Here is a 20,942-nt window from a genome sequence, read left to right on the forward strand (position 1 = left end):
TAGTCCCCACCACCACGCCAGTGGGCGTTCAACTCACGCTTAAGGACCAGGTCTCAGACCCGGCCCACATCAGGGTTTCTCCATAGCCTTTCTTTGTTCTCTGATGGTGGGGACAGGCCACAGAGGCTGGAAGTTAAAAAGGAAAGGAGGGTGGGAGGCCAGCGACACTAAGAGGCGGCAGGCTCTGCCGTGGCGCCCCCTCGGGCACAGCCTTCCAGCCCAACCCCCCAGCAAAAGCGCGACTCCTACCAATTTCGAAGCGAGGCGTCGCTCCTGACCGGCTGCCTGTGCACTGGGCGCTGGACCCCGGGACCCCAGGGCCCGGTGTGAGTGCCCCGCGTCGGCCAGGGGTGCCGGCGGCGGCCGGGCCACGCGGACCAGGAGGGAAAGGCGCCCGGCGCGGCAGGTGCCGTCCCTAAGAAGTTGACGCCGCCAGGACGTCCCTGTCGCGCGGTGACATGAGGGACCCGAGGGCAACGGTGCACCGGGACCTCGCGGTAAAGCACGGCCCGTGGCCCCCAGAAGGTTGAAGCGCATGCGGGGACTTTGCGTGGCACGTGGAGACCCTGGGACAGCAGCGCGAGGGGTCCAGGACCCGCAGGGCGCCCGAGGCGCGGGGGGAACGCACGTGACGACGCGCGCGACCTCGGGGGGGGGGTGGAGGTGGGGCGCGGACGGCCCAGGGGCGGCGAGCGCGGGGCGGAGGGGGCGCGCGCGCGGGGCGGAGGGGGCGGGGAGCACGGGGCGGAGGGGCGCGCGCGCGCGCGCGGCCCCGGCGGGGCTCCGGCAGGGGGCGGGCGGAGCGCTGCCCACCCGAGGCGCGGGCCCCCCGCGGAACCGGGCCGCGGGGCGAGGCCAGCGCCGCGCTCTCCGCCGCGCGCCCACTCTCCCCGCCCCGCGCGCAGTCCCCTCCCTCCGTCCCGCCTCCCGCCCCGCTCCCTCCCTCGGCGGCTGCGGCGCGGCGCTCCCGGCGCACTCGGAGCCCGGCGGGGACCGGGAGGCGGAGGCGGGGCGGCCCTGGGTCCGAGTGCGGGAGCCGAGCCGGCCCGGGGGCCGAAGTTTGCCCGCGGCTCCGGGAGGCGGCCCCGGGCGGCTCCCGGCCCCTGCTCGCGCCCTCGCCCGGGACCCGCCGGCAGAGCCCAGGGGGACCGCGGCCGCGGCCGGGCCAACTCCGCCGCGGGGACGCCGTGACGGGAACTTGAGGTGGGAACTTTGCGCGCGGCGGCCCCCGCGCCGGCACACTCGGGCTCCGGCTCGGGCTGGGGGGCACGTGGCCGTGACCCCCGGGCTCCCCCTGCGGGGGGAGGCACCGAAGGTCGCGGGGCTGGGAGGCTGGGGCGACCGAGGACCCGGCAGCGGCTGCGGACGGCGGCGCGGGGCGCGCTCGCCACCGTCACGGTGCGGGTCCGGCTTCAGTTCTTCCCGAGCGGTCCCCCGGGGTGCGAAGTGCCGGACGTGCTCCGCCGCGGTGACGGGGCAGGGGCGCAATCCTGGCTGTGGCGGAGGTTTCTGGATCCCGGGTGGAGGGAGTGTTGGGGAGAGGTGATAGAGGGGGGGCCGTCACTCGCTTATTCACTCCATCCTTAGGCACAGAATGCAGCATCTCCACCAGTGCAGATGGGCTTTACTAAGTCATTCATTTACTCAAGCTTTTATTGAGCGCCCACTGTGTGCTTGGCGCTCGGGATCCCAAGACGGCTGTGTTCCTGGAGCCTCTAGCATCTGATGGTAGGAAAAGTGGTGGTCGCCTCCTTAGCCTCAGGGGCTCCATACCCAGCAGGGGCTCGGCCTGGATGGACTGGAGTCTGGGTGCCAAAGGAAAAGAGAGAAATTCATTCATTCGTGAATAGAACAAACCTGGGTTGAGCACCTACTGTGCGCAGCTCACCAAGCCAGGTGCCTCCCATGCATTATTTCATTCACTTAACGGTTGTTGAGGCGCTGAGCTGGGGAGAAACCACTGAAGGAGAGGGATGGGATGCGGGTGGGATAGGATGGAAGCATCTTGCAACCTGGAGAGAAGTAGGGACTGAGACCCAGCCCCTGCGGTGAGGAGGCCCCAGCCTCCAGGGGTAGCTGACTGCAGCAGCCCCCCTGTGTATAGGCAGAAGCAGAATCGCCTTTTCCTTGGTTCCTGTAATGCGGCCATTCTCAAGGGGAGCGGGAAAGCTGGAATAGGTTTCTTGGAGAGGAAGAAAATGTCTTCAAAAAGCTCCGTAGGGGAGGCTGATCATGGGGAAGGGGGTTGAGAAATCCTGATCTAACACTGATGAATGCAGGCTCCCACCAATGACGGTTCATTAAAGTTGTCTGTTCAGGCAGCATTTTCTTAAGCACTTAAAGGGTGCCAGGCACCAAAGTCACCCAGAGGATGAGACAGACATGGAGACCTGACCTCCTTCACTGACACCTTGAGATGAGGCACAGGGGGGAGGTGCCAGGAGGGAGCGGGAGCTGCTCTGATTCATTGGGTGGGGGGTGGAGGGGCTCCTGCCTCTATGAATCTGAGCAGAGCTTTATTCACTAGGGTGTGTCTGATACCCACACACATGACAGCAGCCGGAGCCACTATGGGGAGCAAGTCTTCAGGGGAAGTTTGGCATTGCCGGAGACCTGGGGCCAGTGCCGGGGCCAGGGGAGGGACAGGTGGCCCGGGCATGCTGACTTTCTTAAGTGGACTTCTGGGGTTCTCCCGGACCTGAGCTTGGCCCCAGTGTCCTCTGTCTTGGACCTCTGCAGAGGCCCCTGCGAGTGGGGAGTGAGGGACGGTGAGTTAGAAAGACAGGCTAGGACAGCCTCTGGGGATTGCCCTTATGGGTCATTCCCTAAAGCAGTCCATTCCAGTGGAAGGATGTCTCCAAACCTGTGGGCAACTGTGCGTGTGCTGGAAACAAGGGAGCCTTGACCCCTGTCCCAAGGTTTGAGAACCCACGCTGGGGGCACCACAGAGCCTGGTTGGGGTGGATCTGGGAGCCAGGCTCCCATCCCACTGCCACTTTGAACTCTCTGCATCAGACACACAGCTGGGTCCTGGCAAAAGGCTTGAGAGATGCCTCCAGGGAACATCCCCCCCCCAGGTGCAGGGCTAAGACACTCAAACCAGAAATTAGGAATTAACCCCCTGGACCCCAAAAAAGTGTCTTCACTGGGCTGTCCTATCTCCACATCCCTCTTCCAAATCCGTGATGAAGAGTCAGCGTTTCCGGTTGCCAAAGACATAGGGGTCTGGGAAACCACTCTTGGCTGGTTTGTTAAACCCAGAAATGCAGTCCCTGGGTGGAAAATGGTGGCTGGAAAAGCCACTCTAAATAGGACGAATAAAAAGGGAGAGGCAGGAAAGTCTAGCCTGCGAGCACTCAATCACTGTTGGCCATTTTTATCATCGAGCAGACAGTATTCGGTTGGCAAAATCAGAACACAGAGTGAGTGGGCCACCGACAGGACCTGCATCGTGCCTCAGATTTGCCCCTGCCCTGTGGTGGCTTTGCATCACACCTGCGTCTCCCCAGGGCAGGCTGGTACAGCCAGGCTCTCCCTGCTTCCTCACTGCCCCGCCACACCGTGCCACAGGCACTGCAGCCTTAACACCTATTGAAGGAAAAGGAAGAGAAGGGCTGCGTGTGCAGTGTCCCCTGCCTGCTGCCCCAGGTCCTCGCTGCTCCCCCAGACTGTTCCTCTGCTTATGCCTGTGCTCCCGGGGTTCGGGGCTGCGAGGAGGCAAATAGAAAAGAACCTTTGCCTCCATCCCAGAACAGCTCCCAGGGGAAGACAGATGTGCATTGGGTGTTATTTTGCCAGAAGCAGAATAAGGAGACTCCGGAGGCCGATCTGTCTTTTTTATAGAGGGGTGCAGGGACTCTGGCACATTTTCTTTTGGGGAGCAGGTGGAGATGGAGAGAAGAGCCAGCTCTCCCTCAAATACTTCACTCCCACCGGTATCTTGGGCTCTCGGGAAGCAGGACTGAGATCCGCCCGGCACGGCTGCCTTGTGACAAGGATGGACAGCAGGTAACTAAGACAGACAGAGTCTCCATGCAGGCGCCGCATCTCGAGGAGACCCAGCGTGCTGGGACCTGGGCCAGCCCGCTGGCTGGATCCATTTGAATGCTTTAATTGGGAATTAATGCAGCATGACCCGCCTCTGAATCAGCCCAGCCAGGAGCCCCTACCCCTGACAGATGAAGCCGCGCTGGCAGGGCAAGGACGGAGTGGAGAGATCTTGGGGTGAGGGCACAGGTTGAGAATCGTGGTGTGAGTAAAAGAAGCGAAAGCCTGAGCTGCTCAGGACAGAAATGCTTTTCGTTTAGCAAGTTGGCATTTGAGGTTGTGTTAGGTCCCCACTGCCACATCTTGCCACCAACGTAGCCGCTCAAAGCAACACAAATTTAGTATCTTACAGATTGGGGGATCGGAAGTCCAAAATGGGTCTCGTTGGGCTAAAATCAAGGGGTCGGCAGGGCTGTGTTCCTCCTGGGGGAGAATCCATTTCCCTGCCCTTTCCAGCTTCTAGAACCTGCCCACATCCTTGTCTCCTGGCCCCACATCACTCTGGCCTCTGATTCTGTCATCACATCTGCTTCTCTGTCTCGGACTCTCCTGCCTCCCTCTTTAAGGATGCTTTGTGATTACGGGGGGCCACCTAGATAATCCAGGCTCATATCCCCACCTCAAGATCATGGGTTTAATTAGTCACACCGGCAAAATCTCTTCTGCCACGTAAGGCCACATATTTTCAGGGTCCGAGGATTAGGACATAGACCTCTTAGGAGGACCATTATTGTGCCTACCATAGGGGTTTGCCTCTTCAGTTTACGTTACAGATGGGGAAACTGAGGTCCAACCAAGTGGATGACTTGATGTGGGTGCCAGGTGAGAGGAGAGCCAGTGCTGAAGCCCCCTCTTCTAACAGGTGTTTTCCACTTCACATTCCTCCTCTAAAGAAATGTAAGGGGAGGTGCCAGCCTTGCTACACAAAAGCCTTTCTAGCAAACACAGAGCCCTAACATGCACAGCCACAGCTCCAAGCACTTACAAGGTGGGATAATTACCCCAGTGTGCTGAGAACACTCAGGCACGGAGAGGTGCAGTCACTTTTCCTAAGGGCACACAGCTAGGAAGTGGTGAACCCGGCAGTGTGGCCCAGAGGCCACACCCTCACCTCTGGCTGGAACCCGTTACACCACAGGAGAGCTCTTCTGCCCTAAGGCCAAAATGGCACCTCAGACTTTGACAACATCAAAGGTTTTGTCGATATCTTAACTCTGCTCTTGTGCAAATATACAATAGGAATAAATGTGTTTCCCCCAGCCGTGGGTGGTTGTCTGCTCCCCCCCCCCCCCCACAAAAGACTTTCCAAAAGCTTGTCCGTAGAAAATAAGAGATGCGAGCTCCAGTCCCTAGCTTGCTGCAGGTGGTGGAGACCTCTCCCTCCTCCCAGGAACCCGTAATCCAGGGAAGCAGTGAAATGCAGACGGTTTGCCTTGGAGTCCTATAGGTGTAGATTGATTCTGGCTTCATCACTTCTGTCACCAGAATCCTGAGTTTTTATTTCTCAAAGCCTCAATTTCCTCATCTATAAGATGGGGGTGTTAATGGTCATGTCTGACATGACTCACTCAATTAAGGCTTTTAGCACAGCACCTAGCACTGAGTGTGCAATTAAGGGTGGCCGTGGTTGCTGTTCTTACAGCGCTGTGAGTGTTCAGCGCTCTCCCTGCACCCCCCTCCCACTCAGAAGAGGGACAGACAGCTCCGTCCCGAGGGATCGGCACAGGGCTGGAAAACAGAGGCAAGAGAGACCAATGGTTTGTGAAAAAGGCCGGGAGGCGTCTTAGCAGTCGGGATGAGTGCGCAGCAGTTTATGGAACCCATTCGTGACCTTGACGGGACACGGCCATGGGGGCGAGCAGTCGGGCAGCACTGCTACTTCCTGTAGAAGAGTTCCACTCACCAGATCCCCACAACAGCCCGGTGAGGTAGGCACACTCATCCCCACATCATAGGGAGGAAAGCGGCTCAGAGAGGGCCGGTGACTCGGTGGGTGCAGATGGTGTCTCGGGCCGAAGGCTCATCAACAGGAGCAGCTGGGGCGGCCAGGCAAGCCGGACTTGGACCTTCGTCCCATCCCGTTCTCCCCTCCAACCCCACCCCCGGGTCTCATACCTCCATTCGTAGTCAGACGCTGACCACACAGCGGCCCCATGGGCTCTGAGCAGCCTCAGCCACTCAGGACTCCTTACGGTTTAAATGACTGTTTATTTTCGGAAATGAGTACTCAGCCCTCTGTCATAACTTGCGCACACCATCTCTCTCCCAAGGGAAGGAAAAGAAGTTGCATGGGGAGTTTCAGCAGATCTGTAGGCTCACAAAGGGAATCTGATCAAGGCGGCCCCAGTGCAGAAGGTTTTCTTTCACACCAGAAGGGTTTCTACTGGGTACCGCAGAGCCTTCCGGAACCTCCAGAGAGATGGAAAAGTTGGTCAGGGGGCTCCCTACCAAAATCCAGAACAGCTCTAGCATCCCCTGGCCCCTGAGGGGGGTGATCTCCAGGTTTTCAAGGCGTCCACTCTTTGGGTCTCCCTTGAACTTGAGCGCAGGTGAGAATCTCTAAGGGAGCCAATCAGAATGCCAGTTCCTACCCCCCGACCTCAGAGATTCTGACTGAGAAGGTCTAGGGATGGTCCTAAGAATCTGTATCTCCACTGAGCCCTAGGGGCAGTTCAGAACCTGGTGACTTGGCTGGTTTTGTGCTCTGCATTTTGCTTTACCTGGATTAACTCCCAGAGTTGTGTTACCTTCATGCCGCTCTTCATCACTGGCTGATACCACAGGCTGTCTTGTTCATGGTTCCCTCGTTCCAGCCGCCCTGTTTGTCCCCTCCCCCTGCCCTGCCAGGCATCCTCCCTGTGGTTGATATAGATCCTTCCATGTGCTTGAGTCTTTGTGAAATATGTAACGTACGTGTGTGTGTGTGTTCATTTACATAAATAGCATAGTGCTATAAACTTCTGTTTCTTTTCCACTCGGCATCATGCTTTTCAGATCTAAATGTGTTACTAAACCTACATCTAGTTCAATGCTTCTAATTCCTCTGCCATCTGTGTCTACCACGACTCGCTTGTCCATCCCTCCCCACCCCCACCCCCCACCCTGGGATAGACACCAAGGGACATCTAGCACCACAGGCAACGCAGGGCATGCTTTCTTGTGCCTCGTTCCTCTCTTGGATCGGATTCCCCAGAAGCAGACCCTGAGTCAAGGATCTGAGTACAATTAAGATACTATTGTGTGCCACAATCCCTGTGGACCCAGGTCTGGGAAATCTACCTGGGACTGGGATTCCTGGGCCATACTGCAGCAACATCCATCACTTCCCTCAATACCCCTTACAGCTTTCCCAGAGACTGTACCAGACTGTACTCCCTCTAGCAATGGGCTCTGGGGGTCAGACAAATGCTGGGTTCCGATCCCACTGGGTCGGGTCAAGAAAGGAGTCACCCTTGGCTGGTGGAGAGAAAGATGACCGACCTCTCTTCTAGCTAATAGTACAGCAGGTGTCCCTTGAGGGTCCACTGTGTGTCAGGCATTGGGCCAAGCACATCACCCTGTGTCACCTGCCTTAGTCCTCACCATAAGTCAAGGAGGTCGGAGCTGGTCGTATCCCCACTTTACAGATATGGCTAGTGAGTCGAGAGGCCTGACTTCCCCCAAGTCAGAGTGACTGGCCTGGAACCCAGGTCTCCTGATTTCAGAGCCAGTGAGCTCTTCTGCTCCAGCTTGGAGTAGTCAGCAGGTTGACCCCAGAGCGGGAGTAGGACCTGGTTTTTCTCAACATCCCGTGTGTTACTTTCCTACTGTAACCGAGTACCACAAACTGAGTGGCTGAAAACAACACAAACTTACTACCTCACATTTTGGAAGACAGAAGTCTCAAACGGGCGTTACGGGGCTAAGATAAAGGTGTCTCAGCAAGGCTGCGTTCTTTCTGGAGGGCCCGGGGGAGAGTCAGGTCTTGCCTTTACCAGCTTCTAGAGGCGGCCTGCTGTCCTCGGCCTGTGGCTCCTTCCGTCTTCAAGGCCAGTCGCGTCTTCCTCACATCGCATTGCGTCTGACACACTTTCCCGCCTCTTTCTTCTATCTTTTAAGAAACCTCGTGATTGCTTGGGCCTCCAGAGAATCCGGGATCATCTTGCCATCTCAAAGGCAGCTGATTGGCAACGTTGATCCCTCCTCGAGTGTAATCTAACATATTCACAGGCTCCAGGGATCAGGATTAGGACATCTAGGTGGGGTCGCGTTACTCTGCCTACACATGCCCCACCAGTGGTGTCTACCTGTGCTCACCAGACCTGGTGTGGAGTGCGGCTTCGATAGGGAAGTGGGTGCTGGGCACGGGGAGCCCCTCAGCCTCTGGGCTTCGCCATTTCTCTGCCAGCCTGGTCCTCCCGCCCCCTGCAGCCCAGCCAGGGCTGATGATGCTACCACCCACCCACCCCCCCACACAAACACACAAAATCCTCAGGTCAGCTTTGGTGTGGTCTGACTCCATCCGACCATCCGTCCATCCACCCACCCATGCGAGCCACCCTCACCCCTGCTGTCTCTCCCGGATTTGCCCACCTGCCCTCCTGTCCCGCATCCCACAGCCAGCAAATGCTGCCCCTAACTCCGTTCTCATCATGGCGCCACCTAGCGTCTCCTCGGTGAATGGCACCACTGGAATCCATTCTCTTTCCCCCTCGCCCCTTCCCGTCTAACCTCAGCCCGGAGGTTCCCTCCTCCAAGAAGCCCTCCCAGACCCCTCCAGCTCATGCTGCTGTCGTTTCCTTGCTCTATTTCCTGAAATGACCTTACTTAGGGACCGCCTCCACCACCAGAATGTCCACTCCCTGAAGACAGGGGCTGGGTCTGTCTTTGCTTTGCCTATAGACCTGTCACAGCCCCAACATGCAGTAATTGCAGAATGACAGTCCTGGACCCCTCATCCTTATCCTCACAGCCCCGTTCTCAGACAGCTCTCTTCCCAACCGTCCACAGCCCCTCAGAGGCAAAATCACCAAAATCCATGGTGCCCTGCAACTGACAGATACAACACGGGAGAGAAATTTTAAAAGACCAAACTTCTCAGGAGGGTGTCAGGCTGGGTGAAAAGCGGCAGTATTTTCCAGAAGCAGGGCTTTGGGGCCTCTTTCATTTCTGGACTTCGTTCGAGACTCTAGAGTCTAGCATGCAGAGCCGTCTCCCTACACCCATCAGACGAGGTGTCCCCAAGACCAAAGGCCAAGGAGAAGTGTGTCTGTTCCTCATTTAGCAAACCCTAGCATCTGGCCTTCCACGTGCTAACAGACCAAACGAAGTGGGCTTTTTCCTTCTCCATACCGTATAGTATGCTCTTGTTCCCTTCTCCACACTAAACAGGAAAACTTTCCACATAGGACGCTGAGGCTTTGACTCACAACTGACATGAGTCAGGAGAGGAAGAAACGAGGGATCTCTAATTGGGGGAGCTTTCTGCCGGCGGGAAAGCTACAGGTTGAAGGAAGACATTCTGGAAGAGGTGATTACAGCCAAGGGGGTTTCACAGGGGCTCTTCAGGGCTTGCAGGACAAGAGGAATGAATGTTCCTTTTCCTCCGCCACCACTCTTGCCAAACAGAATGTCGCCTCTCCTCTTGTCTTCGGTGGCAAAGAGAAGACAGCAGAGCTGAAAAGCGGTACCGCTAATGTGAAGTGCCTGAAAGGGATTATTCTCGCTCCCCCAAAGGATTCTGGCAGGCTGTGCCCAAGGAGATCGGTTCCAATTTTAGGCGAAGTTAAGAAACATTCTCAACACTCTAAAATCAAATCATTTTCATTTCAGACGCAGGTGTCCCCTAGTTTCCCAGCACCCAATCTGTGACACTTTCCCCAAAGACAAATGAGTGGAGTGACGGTTTGCTTTATGTAAAAGAATTTCCGTTAGGATGGGAGCCTCTTTCAGATGGACTCCCCTCCCCCCCCCCCCGCCCGCCTCCTGCTGAACTCTTCCCATCCATACAGGTGTACGTGCACCCGTGTGCGCGCTCGTGCATTTTCCCTGAACGTGTCCGTAGCACAGATTGACGCTCAGGTATTGGCAGTGGGTTTCCATTGGCACTGATAGACTTTGCTGGTACCACTTGCTTCCACGGGGTACTGGGCTGGAGGGAAGGATGATGATTTTTAAAAGCAGAGTATTAGACTGTTAATACTTTCCTGTGGATCGGCTTAACTCTGGAGAGCTCAGTTGCCATCATCTAGGGTCTCCCCAACTCAAATGCCTACAGGGGCCAGGCAGGAAACCTACGTGAGTGAAGGGGAGTGGCTGTGAGAAAGATAACAGGGAGGGTCGGGGACTGTGGTAGATTGTAGCATGCACACCCTGCCGACAGGAGGCGGTCATTTCTCAGCCGGAATTTAGGCCAAATGTTGCCAAGTGTCTGATTTTTTTTTTTTCAAGAGAAACCGAGAATATAAATTTTTACACAAAATTCCTCCATTTTCAAAATCTCCAAGCCAGGCAGAATATTTGTGAGCCAAATTCAGCCCATGAGCTATGAATGAATACATACCCTTGGTTAGCTTTGAGGGTTGGGAAAGACAGGGCCTGTGCGAGCAGATATTTTGACCTCAGGTTCTCAGAAGTGCCTTCATCACATTGGCCTCATTCGGGAAGCCCTTTCAGCTCTTACAGTGCTGGGCACAGGGATTCGGAGCGGAGTATCAAGCCCAGTTCTTGCCCCACAGAGCGAGCAGTCTTATAAAGGAGCCAGGCTTGCATACAGATATGGCAAAGATCATGCCCCAGGTACAGGCGTGGGAAGACTCAATTCACCCAGAAGAGCCAAGGAACATTTCCTGGAGGAGTGGGCATGCCTGCCCGGTTCACCCCTATCTCCCCAAAATGATGTTTGCTGATACATGAGCAGCTGTGACACTGTTGTGATAATTAATGTGTTTCTTTGGACACTGCCTGTTATTTATGGCCAGTGATACAGGTTTTCCACTTACGGAAGCAAAGCAAGGTGTCCCTTTCAGATAAACACAAACAGTAATAATAGACAAAAATGATTGAGTATCTATGTGCCAGCCACTGTGACGAGGGGCTCTTATGCACATAATTCATGGAATCCTCTCAGCAATTCTAGGAAGTAGGCCAAGTGGTTTTACCCACTGTACAGATGAGGAAATTGAAACAGGTCAAGGTTAAGTACCATTGCCCAGTACCTCATTGCCCAGGCCATGAGGAACCACCACATCAGGGCTTCTCCACCTTCACACCGTGCGCTTTGGGGGCCAGAGAATTCTCTGCTGTGGTGTCTGGCCGGCTCATCATAACGATGTTGAGCAGCACCCTTGGCCCCTATCAACTAGATGTCAGTGGCCTCCCCCGGTCATGACCATCAAAACATTGCCACACATCTACCTGGGAACAAAATCGGCCCGAGAACCCCTGGTCTACGCTAAACTGACTTTCCAAGCCACATGAATACAATGATAACAAAAAACCCAGGCTAATTTAAAACAGAGCATTAGGTCGGTAATAGTACCGGTGTCGTGTGGCAGTCCATTGGGATGTCGGCTGGGGGGGGGTGGCCGGGGACCGTGTCTGACTCCGTGCAAACCCCCAGTGCTTAGAGCAGTGCCTGGCCCACGGGAGCACTCAGTCAGTTTTGATGGCCTAAGTGAGGGGGATGTGGAAGAATCGTTCTGTGCAATAGAGGCTGAATGACACTATTGCTGATTTTACTCTTAAGTGCATGTCTTAGTCAGCTTGGGCTGCTGTCACAAAACACCCACGCAGGGGCCGGAAACAACAGACATGCCTGGCTCCTGGTTCTGGAGGTTGGAAGGCCAGGTTCAAGGTGCCACGTGTGCTCGGCTTCTGGTGAGGACTCTCTTCCCGGCTTGGAGAGGGCTGTTTTCCCACTGTGTCCTCGCAAGGTGGGGAGAGGGGGAGCTCTGGTGTCTCTTCCTCCCCCCTAGAAGGGCACTCATCCGCCCCTCACGACTTCATCTAAATCTAATCACCCACCCCCCCCCCCCCCCCCCACACACACACCACAGGCCCTGCCTCCTACTGCTGGCCCGCGGGGCTCAGGGCTTCCCCTATGAATCCGGGGAGGGGGACACAGTTCGGTCCCTAACAGCCCATGTCTGCAGCCTCGGGACTGCTTGCCCAGGCTCTGGAGTCGCTGAGGGTCTCTCCTCCCTTCTCCCCCCAGGCCCGAGGGGGATGTGAAGGCCCAAAATGACCCTCTTACCGGGAGACAATTCTGACTACGACTACAGCGCCCTGAGCTGCACCTCGGACGCCTCCTTCCACCCGGCCTTCTTCCCGCAGGGCCAGTCCCTCAAGGGCGTCTTCTACCGCCGCGCGCAGCGCCTGCGGCCCCGGCCCCAGGACGCGCCCCGCCAGGGCTGCCAGCCCGACGACCGCCGGCGGCAGATCATCATCAACGTGGGCGGCATCAAGTACTCGCTGCCCTGGACCACGCTCGAGGAGTTCCCGCTGACGCGCCTGGGCCAGCTCAAGGCCTGCACCAACTTCGACGACATCCTGAACGTGTGCGATGACTACGACGTGACCTGCAACGAGTTCTTCTTCGACCGCCACCCGGGGGCGTTCGGCACCATCCTGACCTTCCTGCGGGCCGGCAAGCTCCGCCTGCTGCGGGAGATGTGCGCCCTGTCCTTCCAGGAGGAGCTGCTCTACTGGGGCGTCGCCGAGGACCGCCTGGACGGCTGCTGCAAGCGCCGCTACCTGCAGAAGATCGAGGAGTTCGCCGACGTGGTGGAGCGGGCGGAGGAGGACGACGACGAGCCGCCGTCCAGCGGGGACCCCGGCAGCGAGGGCGCGGCCGAGGGCGAGGGCCGCCTGGGCCGCTGCATGCGGAGACTGCGCGACATGGTGGAGAGGCCGCACTCCGGGCTGCCGGGCAAGGTGTTCGCCTGCCTCTCGGTGCTCTTCGTCACCGTCACTGCCGTCAACCTGTCCATCAGCACCCTGCCCAGCCTGCGGGAAGAGGAGGAGCAGGTAAGAGCCGCGGGCCCGGCTGCGTGCGGGGAGGGTCTCTGCACTCAGGACACCAAGCAGTCCTGCGGGCCGCTCCCTCCCGGACGCCCACACCCTCCGCGCCCGCACTGTCCCCTCCACCAGGAGGCCTTCCTGGCCTGCGCTGGCTGAGCAGCATCTCCAGTCCCTTCTGACCGCCTGTTCCCACGCGTGTTGTCCAAGTCCGCGTTCACACGTGAGCCCCGGGCCCCTCCCGGTGTGCGCTGTGCCCCCCGGGGTCTAGAACAGGGTCAGGCCTGGACAAGGTGCTCAGCCGCTCTGGGGAAGGAGCAAATGAGTGAGTAGTACATGGGTGATGTGATTTATGATGTGCCTGCCCCTGGGCTAAACACATAATATATCCTCAAAATTTATTTCACCCACGTGATCCCTCTCTCAGCCTTCCTAATTCCCGTGTTTAAAAATAGCCCAGAATGGGGTGCGTGGGTGGCTCGGTTGGTTGAGATTTCTCTGACTTCAGCTGAGGTCGTGATCTGGGGTAAGTTTGAGCCCCGTATGGGATTCTTCTATCGGCGTGGAGCCTACTTCAGATCTTCTGTTTCCCTCTGTCTCTGCACACCCCCCCCCCCCCTGCTCACACTCTCTCAAAAATAAGTAATAAAACATTTTTAAAAATATATTAAAGGAGCGCCTGGGTGACTGTTGGTTACCCAGTTGGTTAGACATACGACTCTTGGTTTTGGCTCAGGTCATGATTTCATGGTTTCATGAGTTCAAGCCCTGCACCAGGGCTCCCCACTGACAGTGCAGAACCTGCTTGGGATTCTCTGTCTCCCTCTCTCTCTGCCCCTCCCCCGCTTGTGCTGTCTCCCGCTTTCTCAAAACAATTAAGTAAACCTAAAAAACATATGTCTATAAATATATATATCTATATATTTTGTAAATATCCCAGAACCATTTTCCAGGTCCTGAACATAATTTTTGTTGGTAGCTGTATGTGTGTGTGCACATGTCCTCAAATAGTGAGCATCTCTGTGTTAAATGCGTGTAAAGTGTTTGCTCCACGGCCTGACTGAGGTGTGTGCTCAGGTCTCAGGGGTAGCACACGGCAGGCAATTATTAGGAGCCCCGGGCTGGGCTGTAGTTCTGCTTAAATCTTAAGTTCTCAGTGAAACTTCCAGCACCCCGGTATAGGAGGGGTTCTTATACCCACGTGACAGAACGCCGAGGCAGAGCAGCTTGCCCAGACCCAGGTCTGACTGCATCCAAATCCTGTGGTCTTAAACCAGGAAGTACGGGGCCCACATGACAGCCTGGGACTCCACAGAGCCCCACGGAAGTGTGTGATTGGCCCGTACCGTGCTCCCTAAAAGTCTGACTTGGTTGCCAACTTTTAAAACTAAAGTGTTTTGGGGGTGCCTGGATGGCTCCATCGGTTACACATCTGACTCTTGATTTCAGCTCAGGTCATGATCTCATGGCTCAAGAGTCCGGGCCCTGCGTCTGGCTCTGTGCTAGCAGTGTGTGGATCCTGCTTGGGATTCTTTCTCATTCTCTCTGCCCCTCCCCTGCTCGCACTGTCTCTCGCTCTCTCAAAAAAAAAAAAAAAAAAAAAAACTAAAAATTTGTAAAAATAAAAGTAGGTGTTTTTCATTTAAAAATTTGAACTCTCTGGGGCGCCTGGGTGGCTCAGTCGGTTGAGCGTCCGACTTCACCTCAGGTCACGATCTCGCGGTCCGTGAGTTCGAGCCCCGCGTCAGGCTCTGGGCTGATGGCTCAGAGCCTGGAGCCTGTTTCCGATTCTGTGTCTCCCTCTCTCTCTGCCCCTCCCCCATTCATGCTCTGTCTCTCTCTGTCTCAAAAATGAATAAACATTAAAAAAAAATTTTTTTTTTTAATTTGAACTCTCAGCCTCTCAAAATGTATACAGCAGGCCTTCTGGCCTGTGCCCCCTGTGCAGTCCACACAGCAGCTCTTGGGGGACAGTGAGTCTACGGAAAGTGTGTGCTCCCCAGTTCAGCTTCGTAGTGTATGAGACCTTTGGGCTTTTGAGTTGGGACCCTTTCCCCATATGGGTGGGAGGGGTGGTGGGGAGGGATGATTCTAGAAGCAAGTTTCAAGACCAAAACATTCAGACAGGTACAAACTGTATAGGCAATGGAGAAATAGGTATGGTTGTGTGAACTCAACATAAAAATAGCGCCAAGCCAGCATTTATTGAGCACTGGCTGTGTACCCTGCATGTGCTAAGTGCTTCACGTGAACTCTGATGGAACATTGGAACTGCTCACCACACGAGGACTTTTCTGTGTACATATGTTATGAAGGAAGTAACACCAACTGTTGCATTCATGATACATGGGGGGTTTCTAGAGCTTTTGTATACATTAAATTGTTTAAATTTTTTAATGTTTATTTATTTTTGAGAGAGAGCGCGAACAGGGGAGGGGCAGAGAGAGAGAGAGAGAGGGAGACACAGAATCTAAAGCAGGCTCCAGGCTCTGAGCTGTCAGCACAGAGCCCGATGCAGGGCTCAAACCCACAAACCGTGAGATCATGACCTGAGCCGAAGTCAGACTGAGCTGCCAGGCACCCCTATACTTTGAATTTTTAAAATAAGTATTGAAAAGAAGCAGCACTCGACCAGTAAAATTAATTTTTGATAAGCAGAAGGGGGAATGATGAAGATGGCCTGAATTTGAATGCCGTTTTGTCCACTCTGGCTGTGTGTCTGTGGGCGAGTTATTTAACCTCTCTGTGCCTCACTTTCTGAGCGAGTCTATGGGAAGTGATTGGAATGATGCCTGGTGCTGGAGCGTGCAGGAAGTGCTAACGATAAGGATTACATGCACCTGCCAAAAAAAGAAAGAGAAAAGGCTCATTGTTTGAGACCTGTCCGAAAGCACCTGTGTGTAGCATAAATTTCTTCTTCACTCCAACATAGGCAATCCTGATTTTCTCAGGAAAATACTAATAAAGCCACTGTTCTGTTCAACTTCTAACCCTTGCTTTTTTTTTTTTTTTCAATCATGCCTGGACTTCTTCATGATTCACCAAAAATGCCATTCTTTGACTTCATTTTGGAGACCAGTGGGATTCACTGTTTCACTTGCTCCCTGAGCACACCTTTGAGTGTATTGCACTGTCTTCAGGCATCGCCAGGCATCGCAGGGTGACCAGAATGAGTATTCCAGCTACAGGGACTTCAGGTCTAGTGCAGGAGGGACAGGGATACCCCTGTGACCCTGAGCGTGAGACCCAAGCCAAGGGGGCTCTCAGGAGAGGCCCGCCAACTGTGCTGGGGATACTTCGAGGGGGCACACTCCAGGAGGGCTTTCTAGAGGAGGGGGCTTCCCATCACAGAGGACCGGGACCTCAGAGCCCCACCCAGGCCTAGTTCATCTCTCCAGCCTCTAACGTATTCCTAGAGAGAGCTGCTATCGCAAGCCTCCTAGAACCCAGCTGTGCCCAGGAATGACAGGTGCCCAGGCTGGCACCACACGCACCTGCCCACTCTGTCAGACGGAGGTCTGAAGCCACTGGGGACGGTCTACCCACCCAGTCCCATTGCAGACCAGAGAGACCCGCTGGCAGCCCACATGCCAGATGCGGCACACAGATGCGTTTGAGTGGCCCACAGAGTGGTTTCTCTGTATTGAATCATCGCAACATTTAAAACGCAGGAATTTCACGCAGAACTCCAGATGTCCATCCCCCCTGCAGACTTTGGTGAGGCAGCAGCCTGAATTCTCCTGGGACAGTCGTCAGGAGGTACTTAGCAGGACAGCTGTGTTCTCTGGCAGGCCTCCACCCCCACCCCCCACCCCCGTGCCCACCTCTCTTGGGCTCCCTTTGCCCACCTGGCCTTGAGTTGGCACTCCCATCTAAACGCCACTCCCGGGGCACCTGCGTGGCTCAGTGGGTTGAGCGTCCAACTCTGGATTTTGGCTCAGGTCACGATCTCACAGTTTCAGGAGTTCGAGCCCCTCTTGGGCTCCACTCTGGAGCCTGCTTGAAATCCTGCCGCTTTCCCTGCCCCTCCCCTGCTCACATTCTCTCTGTCTCTCTCAAAATAAATACATAAACTTTAAAAATAATAGTAAATAAATAAACGCCAGTCCCATGTGCTTCCATCCATTCTGGTGACCAAGATGAATTGGTCACCTGTCACGTGCCAGGCCGTTCCAGTCACTGGGGTCCTGAGGGTGAACAGAGAGAGAACACAGCTGCCCCTCCCTGTGGGGCTATAATCAGCTGGGGCAGGGGAACAGGGGAGGTGGAGGGTGGAAACTGACAATAAACATGACAAATAAGTAACTTATAAAGCATATTAAGAGATGATGAGCCCTCTGAACAAACAGAGCAGGAAAAGGGGAATCAGGGTGGAGGACAAAGGGAGGAGGGAGGGGACTTTTAATCAGGGCGAGGATCACGAAAGACCTCCCTGGGAAGGTGATAGTGAGGCAAAGAGCTGGAGGAAAGGAGGGTAGAGCCATGTGGGTGTCTCCGGGAAGAAGACTCCCACAGGGGAGCAGAAACTCCAGGCCTGGCTTGGGGGTGCAGGGAGCCCCGGGTGTAGGCTGGAGCACAGGAACAGGGCAGGAGGGGGGCTAGGGAGTGGGAGAGGTAGCAGCAAGGCCATGTGTCCCAGAAAGGACTCCAAGCTATCTCTGTGAGCCATGGAAGGTGCTGAGCAGAGAATGGACAGGATCTGATTCATGTTCTCAGCATCCCTCTGGCTGTGTGCAAAATAAACTGTAGGGACCAGGGATCCCAGGAAAGAGGTGCCTGCGACTGTCCAGGCAAGAGAGAACGGTGGCTGGACCAAGGTGAGGGCAGCAGACATATGAGAAGTGGTTTGATTCTGGAATCATTTTATTTTTTTGAATGTTTATTTACTTATTTTGAGGAAGAGAGTGAGGGAGAGAGAGAATTCCAAGCAGGCTTTGTGACGACAGACCGAGAGATCATGACCTGAGCCAAATTCGGGAGTCGGACACTTAACCGACTGAGCTACCTACATGCCCCGAAATAATTTTAAATGAAGAACCAACCAGATTTCCTGAGGATCATTTGAGAGGGGTTAGAATGTGGCTGAGTCTCCCAGACCCCAGCAACTGGAAAGGTGGATAGCTAAGAAGGGACAGCACTGGTGGGCAGGTGTGCAGGGGAAAGCAAGAGCCCAAAGAGGCTAAATCTTGATGGGTTTCCACCCCCCAAAAAAGAAATGATAGTTTCACAAGGTGATAAAGGTGTTAGCTTAAGGTTGTGGTGGTAATCATATTCCAATATTATAGATGTATCAAATCAACATGGTGTACACCTGAAGCTTACACAATATTGTGTCAATTGTAGCCAACAAAATCAATAAAAAGAACTTAAAAAAAATCAGGAGCCACTTTGGGGCATAAGTTTGAGACACCTATCAGACACTCCAGGGGTGGAGTCAAGGAGGCAGCCCTTCTGGGGTCTTGAATCCAGGGGTGGGACCTGGAATCTGGGGGGTGGGGTCTGGAATGGGGGGGGGCGGGGGGCGGGGTCTGGAATCCAGGGGCGTGGCCTGGGGTCCGGGGGCGGGGGTATGGAATCTGGGGTGTGGGGTCTGGAATCCAAGGGCGGGGCCTGGAGTCCAGGGGCGGGGCCTGGAGTCCGGGGGCGGGGCCTGGAGTCGTGGGGGAGTATGGAATCTGGGGTGTGGGGTCTGGAATCCGGGGGCGGGGTCTGGGGGCGGGGCCTGGAATCCAGGAGCCCGGTGTGGCCTCCAGAGGTGAAGAGCGGTGGATGCAGGTGCTTGCAGCCCTCGGCCTGGCCGGCGTGGCCCAGGAAGGGAGCCTCACTAGAGAGGGGCCGGGGCATAGCACGCAACGGCCTCGCTGGGAGGACGGCTGACCTCTCCCCCTGACCTCCCGCCTCTCTCCCAGGGCCGGTGCTCGCAGATGTGCCGCAACGTCTTCATTGTGGAGTCGGTGTGCGTGGGCTGGTTCTCCCTCGAGTTCCTCCTGCGGCTCATCCAGGCGCCCAGCAAGTTCGCCTTCCTGCGGAGCCCGCTGACGCTGATCGACATGGTGGCCATCCTGCCCTACTACATCACCCTGCTGGTGGACGGCGCCTCCGCGGGCCGCCGCAAGTCCGGCGCGGGCAACAGCTACCTGGACAAGGTGGGGCTGGTGCTGCGGGTCCTGCGGGCGCTGCGCATCCTGTACGTCATGCGTCTGGCCCGCCACTCCCTGGGGCTGCAGACGCTGGGGCTCACGGCCCGCCGCTGCACCCGCGAGTTCGGGCTCCTGCTGCTCTTCCTCTGCGTGGCCATCGCCCTCTTTGCCCCCCTTCTCTACGTCATCGAGAACGAGATGGCCGACAGCCCCGAGTTCACCAGCATCCCTGCCTGCTACTGGTGGGCCGTCATCACCATGACAACCGTGGGCTACGGCGACATGGTGCCCCGGAGCACGCCCGGCCAGGTGGTGGCGCTCAGCAGCATCCTCAGCGGCATCCTGCTCATGGCCTTCCCGGTGACCTCCATCTTCCACACCTTCTCGCGCTCCTACCTGGAGCTCAAGCAGGAGCAGGAGAGGGTGATGTTCCGGAGGGCGCAGTTCCTCATCAAGACCAAGTCGCAGCTGAGCAGCATGTCGCACGACAGTGACATCTTGTTCGGAAGTGCCTCCTCGGACACCAGAGACAACAACTGAGCCCAGAGGACACACCCCGCCGCCCCCACCGCCGCCGCCAGGATACCCCCAGCTCTGCCTGCCCTCTGCGGCCTGAAGCTACTGCCGTCACTATCAGAAGCCTCTTCAGGCACGTGCTGCTCTGAGCGCGGCCCTGGCACAGAACCGACTAGAACCACACCCCGAGGAGGAAGCCTGCAAGGTCCACAGAGGAGCCCCTGCCACTCTGCGTCCACAAGTGAAGCAGAAGCTGGCCGAAAGCCCAGCACCCCCACCCCCTCTACCCCCCACCCCCCATGTCTGTTTCCCTCAATAAGGAGATGGCTTTGTTCTTTCCACCATGTACATAACATGCCCAGCAAAGACTTGCTTCATGGGCCTGCCTGGAGAAAAAAATACAAATGGCAACAGCAAATGTCTGTGTGTAGTGTGGATCGTATGCAATTAAAGAAAACCAGTGAAAAAGAGAGAAAATGCCTTCCCCAGGGCTCTGAAGAGAGGAAGCTGTTTGCAAAGCCAGCCAGGGCCGGTACTGGGAGTACAGGGGCCTGTTTCCTTGGGTCGTTCAGGCCTGGTGGGGCCCAGGGGGCGTTGGGGAAAAGAGAGAGAACAGAGGCCTTTGGGGAAATGGCCAACAAATACCACATATCCTCCCCTAGTTTTCGATTCCTCTCACTTTCCTGGCCTCACTTCCTCCCTTTTCCCTTCTCTCATATCCTCTGTTCTCTTCCTTGTACCTTACGATTCTCCGACTTTCCCCCAAGGCACCCCAGCAGTTAAGTAGACGCCAAGGGGGCCTGTCAGCATCGCCGATTATAAAGGAGAAGTCACTTCATCTTATTTTTTAAAACCACTGTGGATTTTCTTTTCTATCCACATTTATTGTCACATTCTTTTAAAAAAAAAATGCTTTGAATCATTTACCTGAATCTACGTCTAGAGTAGGATGGATGCTTTGGGAAGGTGGCCGTGGTCCCCTGGGCAGTCTGGGAAGCAAAGGCAACCCCTCCGATGGGAATGTCAGGTAGTGTGGGTGATGCATCATAGAGAGACCCCCAGCCTGCCAACAGATTTCCTCAGCTCGAGGGCATCAGAGCCCCCTGTGCCTGGACAGGGAGGGGGCTTCACCCCCAGGGCACGGCCACAGCCTGCTGTCACCCTCACAGGCAGGGCGACATTGCTTTCTTCATCACAAAGCCGCTACTGCCTTGGCCACGGCCCCTCCCCTGGGCCGGCAGC

The 20,942-nt window shown here is 55.9% G+C and overlaps 1 protein-coding gene across 1 annotated transcript; it reads left to right on the top strand.

Annotated features, from left to right (window-relative positions):
- Nucleotides 1-997: 997 nt before the first annotated feature.
- Nucleotides 998-20,118, top strand: KCNG1 (potassium voltage-gated channel modifier subfamily G member 1). The gene is made up of 3 exons (XM_043553666.1): nucleotides 998-1,203; nucleotides 12,242-13,053; nucleotides 18,954-20,118. Exons 2-3 carry the CDS (start codon nucleotides 12,268-12,270, stop codon nucleotides 19,722-19,724), a joined length of 1,557 nt encoding a protein of 518 aa, XP_043409601.1. The 5' UTR covers nucleotides 998-1,203; nucleotides 12,242-12,267; the 3' UTR covers nucleotides 19,725-20,118.
- The last annotated feature ends 824 nt before the right edge of the window (nucleotides 20,119-20,942 follow it).

Source organism: Prionailurus bengalensis, chromosome A3, assembly GCF_016509475.1.
Source record: "Prionailurus bengalensis isolate Pbe53 chromosome A3, Fcat_Pben_1.1_paternal_pri, whole genome shotgun sequence".
Lineage (NCBI taxonomy): Eukaryota > Metazoa > Chordata > Mammalia > Carnivora > Felidae > Prionailurus > Prionailurus bengalensis.

Bases quoted from the DNA above. Each gene is read 5' to 3' on its own strand.
- KCNG1 (XM_043553666.1), top strand. From the start codon at position 12,268: ATGACCCTCTTACCGGGAGACAATTCTGACTACGACTACAGCGCCCTG. The intron at 13,054-18,953 runs GTAAGAGCCGCG...CCTCTCTCCCAG, and splicing joins TGCGGGAAGAGGAGGAGCAG to GGCCGGTGCTCGCAGATGTG.